The sequence below is a fragment of the Helicoverpa armigera genome, chromosome 12 (assembly GCF_030705265.1).
Source record: "Helicoverpa armigera isolate CAAS_96S chromosome 12, ASM3070526v1, whole genome shotgun sequence".
Taxonomy (NCBI): domain Eukaryota; kingdom Metazoa; phylum Arthropoda; class Insecta; order Lepidoptera; family Noctuidae; genus Helicoverpa; species Helicoverpa armigera.
Genome location: NC_087131.1, coordinates 8,206,079 through 8,225,425, shown reverse-complemented (window position 1 = coordinate 8,225,425; position 19,347 = coordinate 8,206,079). Strand labels below are relative to the sequence as shown.

Below are 19,347 nucleotides of genomic sequence, written 5' to 3'. Positions count from 1 at the left end.
ACCAGTAGATATTGTCGTGACCACGGCACCAAGACGAGGAATGAGTACAGGCTGTGAAGTAATGTGACGCATCAGCGTACACAAACATTTAGTACAAAAGACAGCACATCAACCTAAATCAATCTGTCAAAATTCTTCAATCGATTTTCAACCTTATCACAACAAAAGGAAGGTTTATCTTCGATTGGTCAAATTTGACAGATTCGGATAGGTTGAAATGCTGCACAAAGCAACAAACATAAGGTTTCTTGTATACTAAATCAACAGGAAGGAATTGTTCTTTAAGAAAGAAAATTGACGGGAAATTACACAGGGGTGGTCATGAACCGTGGTCTACTGTTCACACTAATAACACGTTGGCAATTGATTGTTTGTTAGTTGCTTCAATATAACTGAAAGGGATTGTTCTTATAGGCATCGATTAGGGAATATTCGAAGCATTGCTATTATCAGTTTTATCTTTTACTTTTTTACTTTATTTGCCATATTACCAGATTCTGTACAGTGTGCAGTACAAACAAATAGCAGCAATTCTTTGCATTGTTCTGAAAAGAAAGAAAAATGAAGTGCAGATCAACACGAGGCCAACCGGTTTGCTCGACCAACTGACGCAATATTCCGGATGAGTTCATTCTAAGACAATAAACCTACCTTCCTTTAATGCACAAACTGAGATTCTACCAGTAACCTTTTAGTCTACTGAAATATTTGAAGTATTTTCAATGACATACATACTTGTAAGCTATGAATAGCTTGTGAGTTGTTCTAAAAGTTGAAGAAGGTAATTTTTCTTTTGTAGAAGTTATTAACTATTGCCAAAGGCTTGCACAACTTCAAAAATCATTTTAAAAACTTGTAAAATGTATGTGGATTGATAACGATTGCCCACGGCTCACCTATTAGCCCACAAATCCAAATCGAAGTTGTATAATTAAGTAGGTATACTAGTTTACATTATGGAAACATGGCAATACTTTTTCAAGGAATATATAATGTAGCATGTGTTTATAACAAATGAGCACGTTTTGTTTTACTTTGTTTCCAAACCAAGATGTTTGTTATTACTAGTACCAACCTATTGCAGGAAACCAGACATGGTTAAATAGATAACCAGACAGTCGTTACACACAACTAAATATAGTGTGATTATGTTGAAACTTGAAGTATGCGTGGTTCGTACAAATGTCGAGTGTATGTTAATTGTTGAAAAAAGCCGCAGTCTGTTGACACGGTGTTACGAAACATGTTTACAGCACCCACGCGTCGCGTTATCTGAGAGCAATCAGAGATAGTGCCTGTCGCAACTTTCTGTTCGACTTTATAAGTCTTAAACGCCTTAAGCTAGACATTCTAAAGATTATGCTCTTTTGTTTTACTTTGCTGTGTTCATATGTAATGTATGAACTATGCTTTTTAAACTTTCCCACATCTCCTCACACCTAACAGAACCAAAGACAGTTTTTGCGCTTTCTTTCAAGTTTGTCAACTTGAATATTATGCTCCACACGCATGCTACGTATTTCCAATAAAATGTAGGCAAGGAAAGAGCACTCTTGTCATGGGGTACTTTTGGAAGAAATTTTGACTTTCATTAATAAAAAAACGTCTGGAGATTGTTGCTATATTCTGAACAGTATACCTGGACAGAAAAGAACAACTGTTATACAACATAATGTAACCAACGACCATCACAATAATTATATGGCAATATAATTGACTTACGTATTTGAATACCGATAGAAAATAATAGAAACCATGCAATTTCATTTTAAGAACAATAGGTCACAGGAAGGCAAATGTAATACTAAAATTACACGTTATTTGAAGATGATTTCATCGCGAAAATTGAGAGAGCTATCATCAATAATATTACGTGAATCATAACAGTAAACTGTTACTTTCTTAGCACTAAACTATGAATAATAATGAGTATGAGTCTTTACTACATAATTTTTGTAACAGCCGACGTTGATGGATGTCGGCAAAGGTTTGTTGTGAGACCACTTTCTCGCCATGGGAAAACTACATTCAGCCATGTTTACGTCTATGTTACTTTCTATCTGATGCTGTGGTACTTGCCATTAAAGCGCAGGAACGTTCAATTTAGAGGTGTTAGCTGTTCTGTAGTAATAAGACGTCATTGCTGCTGATATGGGTGCTTTATTGACGAAATTAAATAAAATTGTGTAGTACATACAACTTAGCAATATTTCCATATGTGTCCAAATATTTTAACAATACATAAGAATTAATAATGCATAAGAAAAAAATATAAGTTGTGCGAATAAATATTTATTCGCACAACTTATAAAACACATACCGGCCTTCAGAATCTTTTAAGAAGATCCCTAACCACAAACTTGCATGAAAAAGACTTCAACGAATTCCTTCTGAGAACGTATGAAAAGACATTGCAATTTTAGTTCGCAATTCAAGAATTATTAAGCATTAATTAATGCTTTTGATACTGAAATATTTCATTGCTCCTGTTTCAAAATGGCGACGAGCCATTTTAATTTTTATTCAGCAGTACTCGGCAACAATTTAGTTTTGTCTTCGTTATGCTTCGCGAATTACGAACTGTACTCCGATTCAGTTTGTTAACTGTAACCTGCCAACAATTGGTATAGCTCATTTTGAGTTCATTCCCTTCCTGCTGTTTTATTTATGAATTAATTAACTACCTATGTACTTACTTACTGTACATTATACAAAGGTTAAAAACGTTATTTCTGAAAGTGAATGAAACTTTAGTTGTTATAATAAGGAGTTCCAGTAAAAACTTATTTCAAAAAATGATCCTCAAAATATTGTCTTTAAATTACTAGGAGTATCTTATCTATAGAATGCCGAGCGTTTCACATTTTCTCAGAAAAAACGAAATGTTATCTAAACAGTAAACAATAAGCCCTTAATTTTATAGAAGCTTGTATCCACATAAAACAAAGTCAGTCATGCTTTATAACTTAAGCGCATTCAAAATTATAAAATCTTAGATGATTAGGGTGCAGTAAGCAAAGACAATGCTATTGTCTAGAGTCAAGCCAGATGTAACTTCAAGTAACATTAAGGCTAATCAGTCTGCGGATAATCTCCTGTTGTTAGCCCAAAAGTATTCCAAATCTTTCTTCAAACTTTAAACAATAATCAATAAAGTTAAATTTTCTAAACTAACCGCACGACCTACACTTTAAACTAAATTAAACCATGACAGTGTTTCAGGAAACACGAAGAATGCAATACAATGCGGTGCTAAATTAATCTCCGAACCAGATTTATATTGCAGATATTAAATGATTTCGTTAACGGTAAATCGTGAGTAACTTGTCCAATATCAAAATGAAAAACGTTGCAGCTACTGTGCAATAAACGCCAACCTTATAGTGGTAACCTTATATTGCACGAATATATTTTTATTATCTTGCTATTATAACCGCTGCCACAAGTGAAGTTATTATTATAGGAACTTCGACATAATAGTTTGAATTAAGATATAGGGTACGAAAAGCGAGTAAATGTATGTCATTCGACTTATATGCGTTTATTTACTTTTTATATCAGTCGATTTAGAATAAACCACACAGTAGTTTTCCAGATTGGTTCGACACGAATTTATAAGGAAAATTATTTTAATCATTGACTCAGAATATGTGAAGTTTTCTATATGTACCTACTACATTTCTGTTTGCAGACAATAGGGTGTTAAGAATTAAGAACACTTTCAATATTTTGAGAAATTACTTGTTTTGTATCAGCATAAAAGTAAAAGCTGGCGTGATAGCAATACATGGGTATTGACATCTGATTTTTACAGACAAAAATACTCCCCACACCTACAATTCAGCACTTCATTATGAACTTATCCAATCAAAGTAAGATTCATATATCCATTGTTCTGTAGCATTGCGAACAATTATTTACAAACACTCGCTAAGTAAAGAGAAACTGCGATTACTCGCCCTCTCCAACAACTAGTACACGTCATATAATCGTATCTTGTAGAAATATGGCATTAAGAAGCACAGAGCATGCGTTCCGGTCTCTCACTTCAATCGTATGCTTTTATAGATAATTCGGTTTATCATAAAATTGTTATTTCTTAAATAAGTTCCGCGTTTCTTAGAGTACTTTACACATTAGAAATCTTCGTTTAAAACGCTGTTAAATCATGTTATTTCCTTTACCCATAAAGGCGTTAAGATGCAATACTTGTTTCATGTTATTCCTATAATTTATGAATGTAACTTCTAGGTAATAGAAATTGAGTAAAGTTCATATATTAATGTATTAACTAATCCTGTCGTATAAATAGCATTTCCAAAAAAACTACTTATTTCAATTAAAGCTCCTAGTCTACGTTCGTATTGCCTCGTTCATAATTATGAAAACACTAACGTAATTTTTCCATTTCCACGTGTTCATTGCTGATAATGAAATTTTCACGGTCATTTCGAAATCAGATTTCAAACTCAGTCTGTTCTTAACGTTTGATCGAATGACGGAATGGCTACTTCCTTTAGCAAGATGAAGAACACACGTCTTCTCAGGGTCAAGGCAGTTGGTGATCGTGACGTCACTCACGAGTTGGACGTCGCGTTCAAGGCACGCACTTCGATAACGTCAGTGATATCAGATTAGAACAGAACCACATAGTTTCCTACGTAACCGCAACGTTGATACTTTTGTTTGAGAGAACAAAGGTGACGTCTGTGTGACTCAATAGGACTGTAAATGTTTTTAATAGCCGTGAATGTAATCAATAAACTATTGATGTGATTTTGATTGCATGCGCTTGCTAAGAAAACTTGACGAACATCATATTAATAAATGGCATTAATACCTCTTTGACTCGCTTTACTATTAAAAACAAATGAATCCTAAAAGTCTTAACAGGTTTATTCACGTAGTACGCAGTTTTTGTTAAAATCTTACATTAAAAGATCGTTAGTTTCGGTGTTGTTATAATAATAGGTATAAGAAGAATATGTTTAACAGTAAACTGGTTTTGGTGAAGCGTAGATCACATTAGACGAGTTTTTTTACGCCTCGTTTCACCTGATGAACATTCACCATTCGCATCCTTAGTGATTTTGCTGGAACTTTGGCCGATGTCCGAATCTACTTGAATGCTTGCTAGCAGTTTCATTTATTGTTGGTGTTGGCATTTGTCTTACTCTTATTGTCTCTTAGGGTAGTTTTTTACGTGGAAAAAAGTATTTCGTAAATAAAATAGATTTCACGAGCGAAGTGACTCCAGACAATCTGCCCCTCACTGATTCTGCTACTATTTGCTCCGGCCATGAGCCTCTGTGTACCTACATAATACCAAAGTAACAAAACACAATTACAATCAACACAAGATCAATTACACTAAAGGTTTAACCCAATCCACCAAGGAGCAATAAAACAACAATAAAATTATACTTATGTACCTAAGTATCCTTTTTAAAATGCCAAAGATGAAGCCTGTTTGACCCTCCCAAAGCAAAGTCGAGCTTTTGTATGATGTCATATGCCAAGTTTAGAGCCCCATTAGGATCAGTTTTGACTAGACCACACATGTATTGTGAACCTCATTCCTACCACAGCGAAGTATTCTTATATATTTTGATTCTTTACAATGATTCTATGATAATTCCAACACCATATATTTTCATTGCGTGCCTTATGGTGATGGCTTGATACTTATTACGTGCTAATATTATAAATGTCATGTTCATGTGAGACGTAATAGGTGTATTGCGGTTAAATTGAAACATTGGTAGCATTTTTCTACATACGTCAAATAAATGATGAATTAATTAATATTTAAATGCGCTAAAATAAAATGTCATTTAATATTTAAATATCAACAATATAAGCATCTTTACATTTTACGGTGACATTACGCCATAACCAAACCATATTAAATAAAGTTTATCTCCTATTCATAAGCAGCTTCTAGTGGGCTGCAATTGTATTTGATGTAATTCTGTCTATTTAAGGTCAATTGCGGTTTTGGGCCATGGTCACCACGCCAGTAACGGTTGTTTATAAAACACATTAACATTTCGCGTGGTTATACATACTGATGAAATTATCGATTTTTATTTGATAGCTATTACAAAAACACCTATGTTGCTTAAAAGCTAGCTAATAAATCTATCGATTGTTAGTTAAGAGTTGTTTTCCGCTGTGAAATCTCGAGTTAAACGTTCGTTTGCGCTGACAATTGTCGCTCCATGACAAGTTCCGTGTGCAAGAGAAAATGTTCTGCTGATTGTTGTCATGTTTAAATGATAGATTGAACATTAGCAGCTGCTATCAATCATTTATACCATGAACACCATAGCGGTAGTGTAGTATAGTGTTTGCAAAATAATTGCAACTAAATTAGCTGAGCTCTGGAGAAAACTAGATTAACGTTTGTAACGAAACACGACTTTGATACTTTTTTGCTGTTTCGGATAAGAAATATTTTCGATAATTTCCTGCTTTATGGATTACGATCTGTCTACTGGAAAATTATCTACGTAAATTCTCTTATCGGTGCATTCTCGACTCCGGTAATGCCCCAAGTTGCACAAATACTATGATTTTGCATATCGCCACAATAATCGCACGGTTTATTTCTCGCTGACTACTGTTGTAATCGAATAATGGAAAGTGAATATACTCGGCTGCCTTCTCATGAGAAACAAACACATTGTACCAACGGCTGCATAGATAATGTTTAGATTTCACATGAAATTTGCAATTTTCCTACTATATTAGTAACGCTAGTTATGTTTCCAGCCATTCGCTTAACGTGGTCATTTATTATATTTTATGTCAAAGCATTTTTATGCCAATCGTGTCAAATAATGACCTTAATTGGTTTAGTAATTAACATTGGTTGAATAACAGTGATGCTATAAAATGTTACTGACTTTTTCTATTACTGACATTCTTGCTTATTGCAATCGATATGCCGTAACCACAATTTAAATGACTGGTATTACTGGTAAATAGGTACTGTTTGGAGATGAATAAAAGATCTTCTTCGATAGTAATAAGGCGTGTAATCAGCGATTGGTTTACAATAAAACAAAATTTTGTTATATATCGTGTGCGCAAGTGTCGAGCGAATTTGCCAGTGCATGAGGCGCGGCGCGCGGAGGAATTTGGAACTAAAATCGTAACGCCATCTAGTGGGGCTCGCAGGAATCGCAGGTACATGTTCGATTGATGACGATGCGTAGACATGCCGCCCGCCTTGGAGTGACAGCCTCCAACGCAGAAGTAGAAGTTGGGAGAAGTTAAGGTTCTTCCTCCTGTAGTAGCGGACACAATCTGGGGTATGACCGTCGTATTACTCCGTTAGCTGTTTTGATGTCAGCTACACGTGCTAGTCCATCCTTCCCAGGGAAAGTGGTTATGACTCGTCCAAGACGCCATTTTAAGGGTGGCAAATTGTCATCTTTGATGAGCACTAATGTATTGGGTGCTATTGTGCCGGTGTTGTACTGCCATTTGGTCCTTGTCTGCAGTTCCGAAACGTACTCCTGCGACCAGCGTTTCCAAAAATTTTGCCTCATTTGTTCGATGCGCTCGTAGCGGACCAGGCGTGATGTATTCGAAGCTGTGAGGTCTTCGCAGGCAGGTGCAGTGAGCGGCCGGCCAATCAGAAAATGGGCTGGTGTAAGAGGGAGTAGGTCGTTTGGGTCTGAAGACATGGGATACATAGGTCTGGAGTTGAGGAGGGCTTCAATTTGTGCTAATAATGTTGAAAATTCCTCATACGTGAGGTTAACGTTTCCTACGCGACGGAGATGATATTTAAAAGATTTGACCCCTGCCTCCCACAAACCTCCAAAATGTGGGGAGTACGGAGGTATAAAGCTAAACTTAATATTTTCATTTGCTGCAAAATTTAAAATATCATTTTCACTATGATTTAAAAAATCTGAAAATTCCTTGAGTGCGCCTACGAATGTTTTTCCGTTATCGGAAAATATATAAGCGGGTTTTCCGCGACGACATAGGAACCTTTTTAAAGCAAGTAAATACGCCTCAGAAGTTAAACTTGTGACCAATTCTAGATGTATCGCTCGAGTGGTAAAGCATATGAATAGGCACACATAACATTTTTCAAGTTTTGAACCCCTTCCCTTCCGATTCAATATAAACATAGGTCCCGCATAATCCACACCGCAGCGCAAGAAAGGATACCCCGGTTCCAATCTCTCAAAGGGTAAGTTACCCATTTTTACTGATAGTGCCTTCCCTTTCTGGCGAGTACATATAATGCACTTATGTACCGTCTGCTTAGCTAAATCACGACCCCTGAGTGGCCACCAACTCTCTCTGATAGTAGCCAAGAGAAGCTGTGGACCAGCATGGAGTAGACGTTTGTGTTCAAATTGAAAAAGTAGTCGCGTGAAGGTATGTTTTGAACATAACAATATAGGGTGTTTTTTACTGTATGGGAAGGTGCGTGAATTTACTAATCTACCTCCCACTCTTATAATGCGATCAGAATCCAAGAACACATCAAGACTAGATATGTTTCTCATCGACTTTACAGGTAAGTTATTTATCAATTGATTCAAAATGTCTGCAAATGATGCATGTTGTGCTAAGCGTACTAAAACTAACGTTGATTTATTTAATTCATCAGCCGTTAACGGACCACTGCTACGTTCCGTTTTACTTTTAATTCGTGCATTATTAATGAATCGTAACACGTAAGCGGCTGCGTCTCATGCGATTAAAATTTGAAAACGTTCGAAAATAAAAATACTAGTATAAGTCGACTGTGTAAATAAAACCTTTGATTTCATTTCTGGTAAATCGTTTAAATTTATAATTTCATTCTGGTTGTCATATTTAAAATTCATGTGCATATCCTTTAAAATGCTGGCCCGTGCCACCAAATATCTGTACTTTGAAGCGCGTCGAGCGTGAGCCCGCGAGATAAGAGGTCAGCCGGGTTGTCTTTACCAGCAACATGTAACCACGGCAACTCACCAGTCAGTTCGTTGATTTGCACGACTCTGTTCTGCACGAACGTTTTTAACAAATTAGGTGACATTTTAATCCAATTTATGACAATCATTGAGTCAGACCAAAAATATATGTGGTTAAATTTCAATCTCCATGACTGAACAATTTTTTGATACAGCTTGGCACCAACTAACGCTCCGCACAGCTCAAGACGCGGTATTGTGACTGGCTTAATTGGTGCGACTTTGGTCTTGGCACAAAGTATCCTAACTGTAGCTGGTGAGTTGTCATTGTATGTACTTATAAAGGCACATGCACCATATGCATCCTGTGATGCATCCGAAAAAATGTGTAAATCTGTATAATTTGTATTTATTTCCCTGACATGACGAGGAATTTTTATGTCTTGTAAGTGTTGAAGAGTGGCAATAAAGTTTTTCCACGTAGACAGAATATCATTTGGTACTGGATCGTCCCAACTTAATTTACAAAGCCATAGTTTCTGTAAAAGTATTTTCACAATTATAATTGCGGGTGATAACAAGCCTAATGGGTCATACACCTGTGAAACAACGGACAAGATAACGCGCTTAGTCACATGAGTAAAGTTTTGATCAATTTTTGTCGTAAAATATAATAAATCTAAATAATTTAACCAACCAATACCCAGAGTTTTAGTTAAACAATTTTCTCCTAAAGATAAATCTTTTTGTTGATCTGTTGTAGATGATTCCGAATTAAACAACCATTTACGTAAATGGAAGCAACCAGATTTTAAAGTATCATTTACTTTGGTACAAATATCTAATAAACATTGTTTATCATCATTACCTGTAATTAGGTCATCGACAAACAGATCTTCGTTGATAACCTGTTTTATGACGTCATCCTTACATTCCGACGCCAGCTGTTTGATGCAACGAATGCTTAGATAAGGAGCGGACGCGGTACCGTATGTCACCGTATTAAGCTGAAATACACCGAGTTCATCGGATTTATTTTCTCGCCAAATAATTAATTGAAGATTTCTTTGATCCGGTTGTAGATTAATTTGCCGGAACATCTTCTCGACGTCGGCGCATGCAACGAATCTAAATTGACGAAATCGTAACAAGATTGAGAAAACATCATTATGTAAACTAGGGCCAATATGCTGAATATCGTTAAGCGATTTACCCGAAGTTGACTTCGCACTACCATCAAAAACAACCCTAAGTTTCGTAGTGCTACTATGAATTCTTAAAACACCGTGATGCGGTAGAAAATAATTTGGTGATGGATAAGAATTGACTCGACTCATGTGACCTAAACTCAAATATTCATTCATGAAATCACAATATAACCTTTTATATTCAGGCGTAGATTTATCTAATTTTCGTTCAAGTGCGTGAAAGCGATTAAGTGCGAGCGCATACGTATCTCCCAGTGTATCGCTGGGCTCGGCTAATGGAATGCGCACAAAAAACCGACCCGTGTTATCGCGGTACGTAGTTTGTAAAAACAAGTTTTCACACAAAGACTCGTCATTAGTTAATTTATTTTGCGGAGGTAGTTCTTCTAGCTCCCAGAATTTCCTAAGTTGAGCGTCTAATGATTGTGAGTAATTGCATTGAACTCGATTGTTGCGTGAAGTTTTTTTATTCAGCAATGGGCCAGATATTACCCATCCTAACTGAGTATTCTGAAGATATGGACCACTACTTAGGCGAATCAGTCCATCAGTTAAAAGTTCCCAGAATTTATCTGCCCCAATTAATAATTCGATTTCTGATGGCGAATAAAATTCCGAATCAGCTAACTGTACATGATCAGGGATATTTATGTTTGAAGTTGTACCTAAACATGGTAATTGAGCTGTTATTTGATTCAAAACTAAACACTTCATGCGTGTGTTATATTGTGTAGTTTTAGATCTCAAATTAATTTCACAAGATTGTGTAGAATTAGTCACCGAGTTACCTACTCCGGAGACTTGCACAGTGGACTGTATTAAATTGAGTTTAAGTCGTTTACATAATGATTCCGCTATAAAGGAATGCTGACTACCATTATCTAGTAAAGCGCGAGTAGTGTGATAGTTATTGCTTTTATCTGCAACCTCAACTAAAGCTGTAGACAGCAGGACAGTCTCTAATAATGAATGAGTAGTGCTCTGATGTGTCGTATGAGATGCAGAATGTAATGTGGCAGTATGTAAAGACTTACCACTAGTTGTATTCTGTGACGATGCCTGAGAATTATGCGCAACGACTGGCGAGGTGGATACACTCGCGCTATCGTCACATTTATCATGAAGTAGATTGTTGTGTTTTTTGTTGCATTGCTTACACGGACCAAACCAACACTCATCTGCCGAGTGATTAGCGCGTAAACAATTGCAACATAACTTCTTTTCATTAACGAATTTTATTCTATCATTAATATTTAATTTTAAGAATGACTCGCAAGAATAAAGCGGATGATTAGCTTGACACATAGCGCAAATACGAGGACGTTTGGAATTTTATTATTAGGTTGTTTATTTTGTGTTGATGTGTAACTATGTGATTTATTTGATTGTTGTGACTGTGACGGTTTTTTTATGTTATTATCTGTGTATGATTTACTATGTGCAAAATTAATAGTTTCCAGTACGTCAGCCCGATTTTTAAGAAACGTTATTAAATCATCAACCCTTGTACGTGAAATTGACTGATTTTGACTATTTATAATTGAACTTTTGTGAGTCTCCCATTCTCGTTCAGTAACAGAATCTAGTTTAGATGTAATTAAATAAATAATCAACGTGTCCCACGACTCAGTTGGTTCGCCGAGGTTTTTGAGGGAACGTAGATTTTTGAGAACGGTATCAATGAGTTTACGAATTTGATTAGGTGATTCCTTATTAAGCGACGTCATAGAGAATAAAGCTTTAACATGGGTTTGCACAAGTAAACGGTTGTTATTGAATCTGTTTTCTAATAACTCCCATGCTACATTGTAATTCTCTGAGGAGAATTCTAAGGATTTAATAACCAATAATGCACTGCCAGAAAGAGAAGATCGTAGGTAATGGAATTTTTGCACATTATCTATTTCTTTAGAGTTATGTACTAGAGAAAGGTAAGTATCGCGGTACTCCAACCAATGATCATAAGATCCGTCAAAGGATGGAAGTGAAATTGTAGGCAATTTAACTTTACTAAAAATTTTTGAACTGTTTTGAACATCATCTGCGTTAATAATACACTTAGCTTTGGTCACATAAGCGTAATAATTGGTTTCAAAAGATTCCCTCTCAGATAGTTCTTTTTCTACTTGACTATCAGGTATTTTTAAGTCTATTTCATCCTGAATTTCTGTAAATTGCTCTAGTAGTAAGTCTACTTTTTGTAAACGAGTTTGTAATTCTGATTTTATGGTTTCAGTCGTAGTCATTACTTCTACCGAGTCCACATATTTCATGAATAGTCTAAATTTACCGCGAACAACACCTCTTCTTTTGTTTAAATCTTTAATTAACTCTTCACTACTGCTACGACTTTCCTTTGATGGAGTTCTAGTCATTTTGTAGTTTGTGGAAGGCAGTGGAAACCGTTATTTTGTACTTAAGATTAACAAAGGATATTTTTATATTTTTAAGTTGAGGGTAGCGACGAGACGAAAGAAACTTACGCGTTTTTAATTATTTAAGTATCAACACAACACAACACAATACAACACTATCAACACAAATGAAGCACACAATAAAGAAAAGGGCTAAGGATTGATAAGGATGATTGGCCTGACCTTTTTATGCTGGTACCATGGGTCCGTAGATGTTCTTGCTGGTGACGTCGTTCGTGCGTCCGATTTATGCTGGTCGCAACGATTTCTTCCGCTGCACCCGGCGCTGAAGGTCCAACTTATGTTTGGAGATGAATAAAAGATCTTCTTCGATAGTAATAAGGCGTGTAATCAGCGATTGGTTTACAATAAAACAAAATTTTGTTATATATCGTGTGCGCAAGTGTCGAGCGAATTTGCCAGTGCATGAGGCGCGGCGCGCGGAGGAATTTGGAACTAAAATCGTAACGCCATCTAGTGGGGCTCGCAGGAATCGCAGGTACATGTTCGATTGATGACGATGCGTAGACAGGTACTTAACATTTTTGGAATGACATTAGAACCTTCCACTAATTGTACTAGATGTACAATGATGATGATGTCTCGTAATGTCCTTAATGCTTTATATATTGGGGACACTATAGCCACCGTTATATTTTTTGTGTTTTATATTGTTACGAAACAGATAACAAGTACTACTTGTCTCGCTGATTACTTATGCTGCAATGAGATCTTGATTGATGATTCGGTACAAGCAACAAACAGGATTAGAAAGGTAACATGTCAGAGAGAGCAACACACTGTGAAGTGACAATGACATCGTTTTGGACCTGCTGTACGGCAATGTGGACATTATGCGAACAATAGCTATGTCCTCATACATTCGTGACATGGTTTTTGTTTTGATATCCTTTCTAATTCAATCAAAATTCAACCCTAACGTGAAGTAAATTGAACTCATTTTAGGAAATAGAAACAGTTCGTGTTGATAAAAACTAATTCATTGATCAAAGTGGAAACTTGAATGAAAGCGAAGAGCGTATGTATTTTCTATAAAATCAGGGTCAACGAGGCTAGAGTAAAGTAGAGAATCCATATGCACCTTAAATACACTCAGCGGCACGGAATCTGGCCCAAACACATTTGAGCCTTATAACCATTATTTAAATGAAAAATCTGAAGTTTTATTTTAAAATTGTTTAATTTACTCATTTTCCAAAAGAAAATGACTAACAAACAACAGAATTGTGAGGATTTTCATTAAGTTTCATTGAGTTAGAAAACAGAGTCCTTACCGCAATAATCACCATAAACTTTTTCAATTCAACATTTTTAACAAAACAGAAAGTTAACGAATTTTAATAATGGGTGTTTCTTCCTCTTGATCTGATGACTGCCTGCATACGATCTGGCATGCTCTGGAGGATGTTTTTTATCTCCACCTGAGAGATCTCCTTTCAGGCAGCTACCAGCGCGGTTTTCAGTTCACTAAGAGTCCGTGGTGGGTTACGACTTGCTTGGACCTGTCTTTTAAGCATGTTCCAGACATGTTCTACAGGATTCATGGCTGGGTTTCTTGCAGGCCAGTCCAATTTTTGAATACCGACCTCAAACAAGTAATCGGTTACTCAAAGAGCTGCGTGAGGTCAAGCATTGTCCTGCATTATACGAAATTCTTCACTTCCTATGAATCCCTGACAGGGTAAAACATGATTTTGAAGGTTCTCTTCAATATACCGCACTATTGTCAGACGATTTTCGACAACCAATAATTCAGTACGGGCTTCTGAACTTATGCCTCGCCAAACCAAGATGGACCCACCATGAAAACCGACTGTTTGCTTGGTAGTGGTGGGAAGAAACCATTCTCCGCGCTTTCTCCATTCACATTCACGGCCGTCTGGAGCTCTTAAGACGACTTTGCATTCATCGGTCCATAAAATTATACTCCATTGGTCATGCGTCTAATTTGCATGTTCTCTTGCAAACCTAAGTCTGGCTATGCGATAGTGCGGGAGAAGTTCCGGGCCTCGAGTTGGTCTTCGAGCACGCAGATCCCGTTCCTCCATCCTTCTTCTTAATGTGCGCTTACTGACATCGACTTCTCTTGCTGTTTGCAAAGGCTAGCGTATCTCTAACGCAGTGAGAAACCGATTTTTCATTATTTCACGTACGATAAATCGGTCGTCGTGCGCCGACGAACACCTTACACCCCCACTTTCTGGTCTTCTTGTGTAAAGGCCAGTCTGGTCATACATTTTCTATGCATATCTTTAACTTGTACGCGGTGCACTTAAAGTTTCAACCATCTTCCGCTGCTTCAACCCTTGACGTCTTAGCAACACTACTTGAGCAACTTAAGCTGCAGTAAGGGTAATTTTCAGATCAAATTGTGATAAAAAGAGAAACAAAAAACGACCATAATCATAAATTTTTTTTGGAACGTGCTTAGTACTTCGGCAATTTCTATCCGAATTTAAACTTAACTTCCTGATTTGTGTTCCAACAACGGAATCTGTTTCTAGTGTTACAAAAATTAAACAGACACACATTTTTCTGTATTTTAATTAACAATTATGAAAGGACTGACAATATGTCATATGAAATTAGAATTTACAACAGCTATCTGGGCTGATATCTACTTGTATTTGTTTGGGCCAAATTCCGTGCCGCTGAGTGTATAAGCCTGTAATAATAATGCCCGTATTATTTTGTTCCTGATAGCGTAAACACATTCCTATGACTAATGTTATATACTTGCCGAAATAATCAGGAATGTCACCTATTTAGTTTTTTAAGTAGGCAGGGAAAAAAACAAGTTCACACTGACTATCCTTAAAAGTAAATATTCAAATGAACAGCCATAAACTGAATTAAATTACAATATTTGTTGAAATTCTTTATGTCACTATAAGAAACGACCATGGCACAGATATATATTATAGCGTTTTTTAATTGAATTAATGCTCTAAAAATCGTTAGTACAATATTGAGAGTATGTTGAGCAAATCAAGCTTGCGACTAATTCGAATGAACTTGTGACCTCGCGTCTACTACAATTAGCTGCCTGTCCGGTGCGCATCAAGCCAGCAGGACCACTTATGGTATTTTTTTTACGATACTTTTTGTTGTTGTTTTATGATTCTTTTTTATCAAATATATGGAAATAACAAGTATATCTTATTTCCTTCTTAAATCAACGAATATATTATTATAAAGGTTGTGGTCTGTTACATTATTACATAACATTTTAAAACCGGACTAAATATTCTTCGAGAACTATGTTCTAAATTAGGTTGCGTAACATTTTATCTTGAATATTTAAAAATAATTAAAATACATTATGGACAGGTTATTTAAGCACTCGACACCTTTGGTCGAGGTTTAGTCAGGCTCGTATTCCTCGAGGGTTAATACCTGCTTTTAATATTAATATTGTGTTACATGATTTAATAATGATTGATAAAAGTGCTTGTGATCAGGTTCAAAAGAAGAACAATACTGACGTATCATGTTGGAATTGTTTTGTTGTGGAAAATGAAGAAGAGGAAGAAGACGTTGACAAACCTGTGCCGCTAGCCAAAATTCGCAAAGACAATAGACAAAAGTTTAAATTATATTCTGTTTTGGCGTCTGAAGTATCGCGGCCTAAAACAGTGCCATTAAAACAGAAAGTGCGCGAAAATTATGCTGTTGGAAAGAAGATAGAAAAAAAATTGGTGAATGATTCTAAGAATAGTGTTTGTGTTCAAGTGGAGGAAAGCCAAAATGTGCCAGTTGATTGCGAAAGCACTGCAACTCAAACCAACTTACATTCGCCCTCAAGTGCTCAAGTGAAAGATTGTGGTACAAGCTCATACAAAAAGGAACATAGTAAATCTTTTGAAATACCAAAAAAGGTTTCAATAACTAATTGTGCTCCAGTAATTAAACCACATAATATTTCATATGAATCTGCATTAACTCCAAAATCCGAGTGTTTAAATGTTCCATTGCCAGACAGCGATCAAGAATATTCTAATAGTCCTCCTACAATAAATGAGTGTATTCAGAAAATGAAAGAAAATACCTTGGAAGTTGAAAAAAGGAGTGGAGTTCTAAACTCTTGTAGTAATTACAGCAAAACTGAATCAGATTACTCTTTAAAATCCCCATCAATAGTAAAACTACTGTCTTATGGATCTTCAAATAATATGTCAGCTCAACACGAAAACTCAAAATCGGGTTCCACTTTGACTGAAAATAAAAGCTATACGTCTTGTAATTCTTCAAATATATCACTTGACAAGGGCAATAATTCTCAAACTCCAAAGAAAAGATACATACAACTAAAGGAAGAACACTACGTGTCTTTTGACTCCCCCAATAATTCTTCGGAGGAGGACTGCAAAGATGAATCTGAAATAAAGTACAAGGTTCAAATAGAAACGTCTACACCGAAAACATGTATTGATGTAAAAGATAATATTAAATCCAGTGAGGATACCTCTACCACAAGTATACCAGAAGAATTACAAAATAAAGAATGTGATATTAGAAGTATCATAGGAAGAATTCAAAATATGTCAATTTCGGAAAAAGAAGAAAGCGTTACTGAGAGTGAGAAAACTGATAATGCCAGTTCAATAAATTCAGAATCAGGATACGAAGGTTCATCAATCAGAGATTTGAATGACATAGACGCATTAAACAGAAACATGGAGTGTGCAACAAAACATTCAACAAGCACGAAATCTTTAACCCAAACCCCAATTAAAACTGAAATGCAAGTATCTAAAGAAAATTTTAAATCTTCCTTGCCCACGCTTACTTTCACGCAGAGAAGAAATATTTTAAAGTCAACGAAATCTTTAAGTGGAGACTCCAGTGATGCGGAAAATAAACCCGTGAAATCATTACGTTGGAGTACACTTGATTTACCGCACAAGTCTTCACGTCTCGATGGTACGTAATCTTACTCAAAATGTATGTTAAACTTACATAATACAATTAGTGAAACATGTTATCATTTCACAGAACATCGTTAAAATATAAACCCTAATTTTTCATCTTAAATATACTTTTACTTTTCTAAAATTGTAATGATAAGGTTGCATAAAAGTAGCGTTGTGATATTAATTTTGCGGTTACGTAGTCCTATGCAAAATGATGTAAATACTGATTTATTTTGAGGAAAACAATAACCATAAATGTCCTGAACTAAATCGGTGTCACTACAGCGCTGACCGGCCAGCATTACGAACACAACCCGTTAATTCTTTTGGAGGTCTCTCCGGTGTGATTCCATCCAATACATTGTGTACAGAGTGAATAATTACAACCGTTTTTTTTTGCACCGTATTCTATCTCTAATGGTATCACCAACTACATGTAATGTTGTATAGTGAAACAACAGGAAACGACCATGACATGTAGGATACGATAAAGTACGGATTTTATGTGGAATTAAAATAGTGATTTAGTTTAGTGACATGCAGTCGTGTTGTGCGTTTGGATAAATGAGTGAATAATGGTTTATTCAATTAGTTACAAATCAGAACCAAGTTATTCGTCAATAGAAAATGCAGGTTTTAGCCGTGGTACGATAAGTGAGAGTGCATATCATCCAGTCGACATTTACAGGAACGGTGTTAAAAGTGATAAAAAGATGACGCTCGGCTCGTTTTTAATTCGATGTTTGTGTTGTAAAGGAAAATCGGATGATGACCTTGATTCTCCCATTGATAATCCATCATCTGCTCTTGTCGGTCCTACGGGGAGGAGTTACACCCTTAATGCAGAAAATACAAAGGCAAAAGTGGTACCAGATGCATGTATTCCATCATTGATAGTAACGAGGCCTTTAGATGATGAATTTTCTACGTCTACCACGACGTTGTTACTTACTTCCGAACGCAATGACAGTGCACTTAATTTGGGCAACCAAAACCATGCGGCCAAAAAGGTTGCGGCAAATCCGTCCATACAAGATTCAGAAAGCAACAGTCGATGCAGTACCCTAAAATCTGGTGAGAAAATCTCATTCATTCGAGAGATTTTGTCGTGTCGAGACACTTTCGTAAGGTCTTTGGAGTGGTGTGATAATTCTTTGACGAGGGGCAAAAAGTGTCGATTTGTCAAACCCGACGATTGGCTAGAACTGAAGGACGATGGTACCAAAAATTAGATTCGACTTCTAAAGGCACGCCTTCATTCTCTGTCGAAAATAATTATTGCACTACTTACTAACTCCACTTTAAGATTTCCTACATAAGCACATACACTAATGCAGTGTTTGTATTCTTTTATAGTCTTCTGAGATGGAATATGAACTCACGTTCCTTTTTCCCTGTGGTCTTTTTCTTTAATCCATGTATTAATTTAGTATTATTTAATTAGTAAGCGGCAAGACCTGTATTGGAGGTCCGCAACTGCCTTAAAAATCTGAACATTTAATAGCAATGAAATCGAAATATAATCTATTTCGATATCATTGCTGATATCGAAATAGACCCACGCGTTATTGATTTGCGTTCATTTTATCAATATCAACCATATTTAATTCATAAATTAATTAATATTGTATGTTTGACGTGTATTTTGTTTGCTCATTTGTTATTTCAAAATTGATAACAGTTGTTTGTATTGTTTCCAGATGAGGTTTACATGTCGGAATCGGTGTCGCCCAACCATGCAACGTTGCCGAGGAGGTCGAACTCACCGCACCACGAGAGGGACATGCTCGACAGAGATAGGTTCTCCCTCAACAGGAGCGGCCTACAGGTAAATATCATTTAATACTTTGATTCAAGTCTACTA

The 19,347-nt window shown here is 36.2% G+C and overlaps 1 protein-coding gene across 2 annotated transcripts in view; it reads left to right on the top strand.

Annotated features, from left to right (window-relative positions):
* LOC110383954 (uncharacterized) overlaps window positions 1-19,347 on the top strand; it is an 83,113-nt gene that overhangs the window by 54,683 nt on the left and 9,083 nt on the right. For both annotated transcript variants that reach the window (XM_021344940.3, XM_021344941.3), the window contains exon 5: window positions 19,184-19,311. In XM_021344940.3, the coding sequence (XP_021200615.3) occupies window positions 19,184-19,311 (128 nt within the window). The remainder of the gene's footprint in view (window positions 1-19,183; window positions 19,312-19,347) is intronic.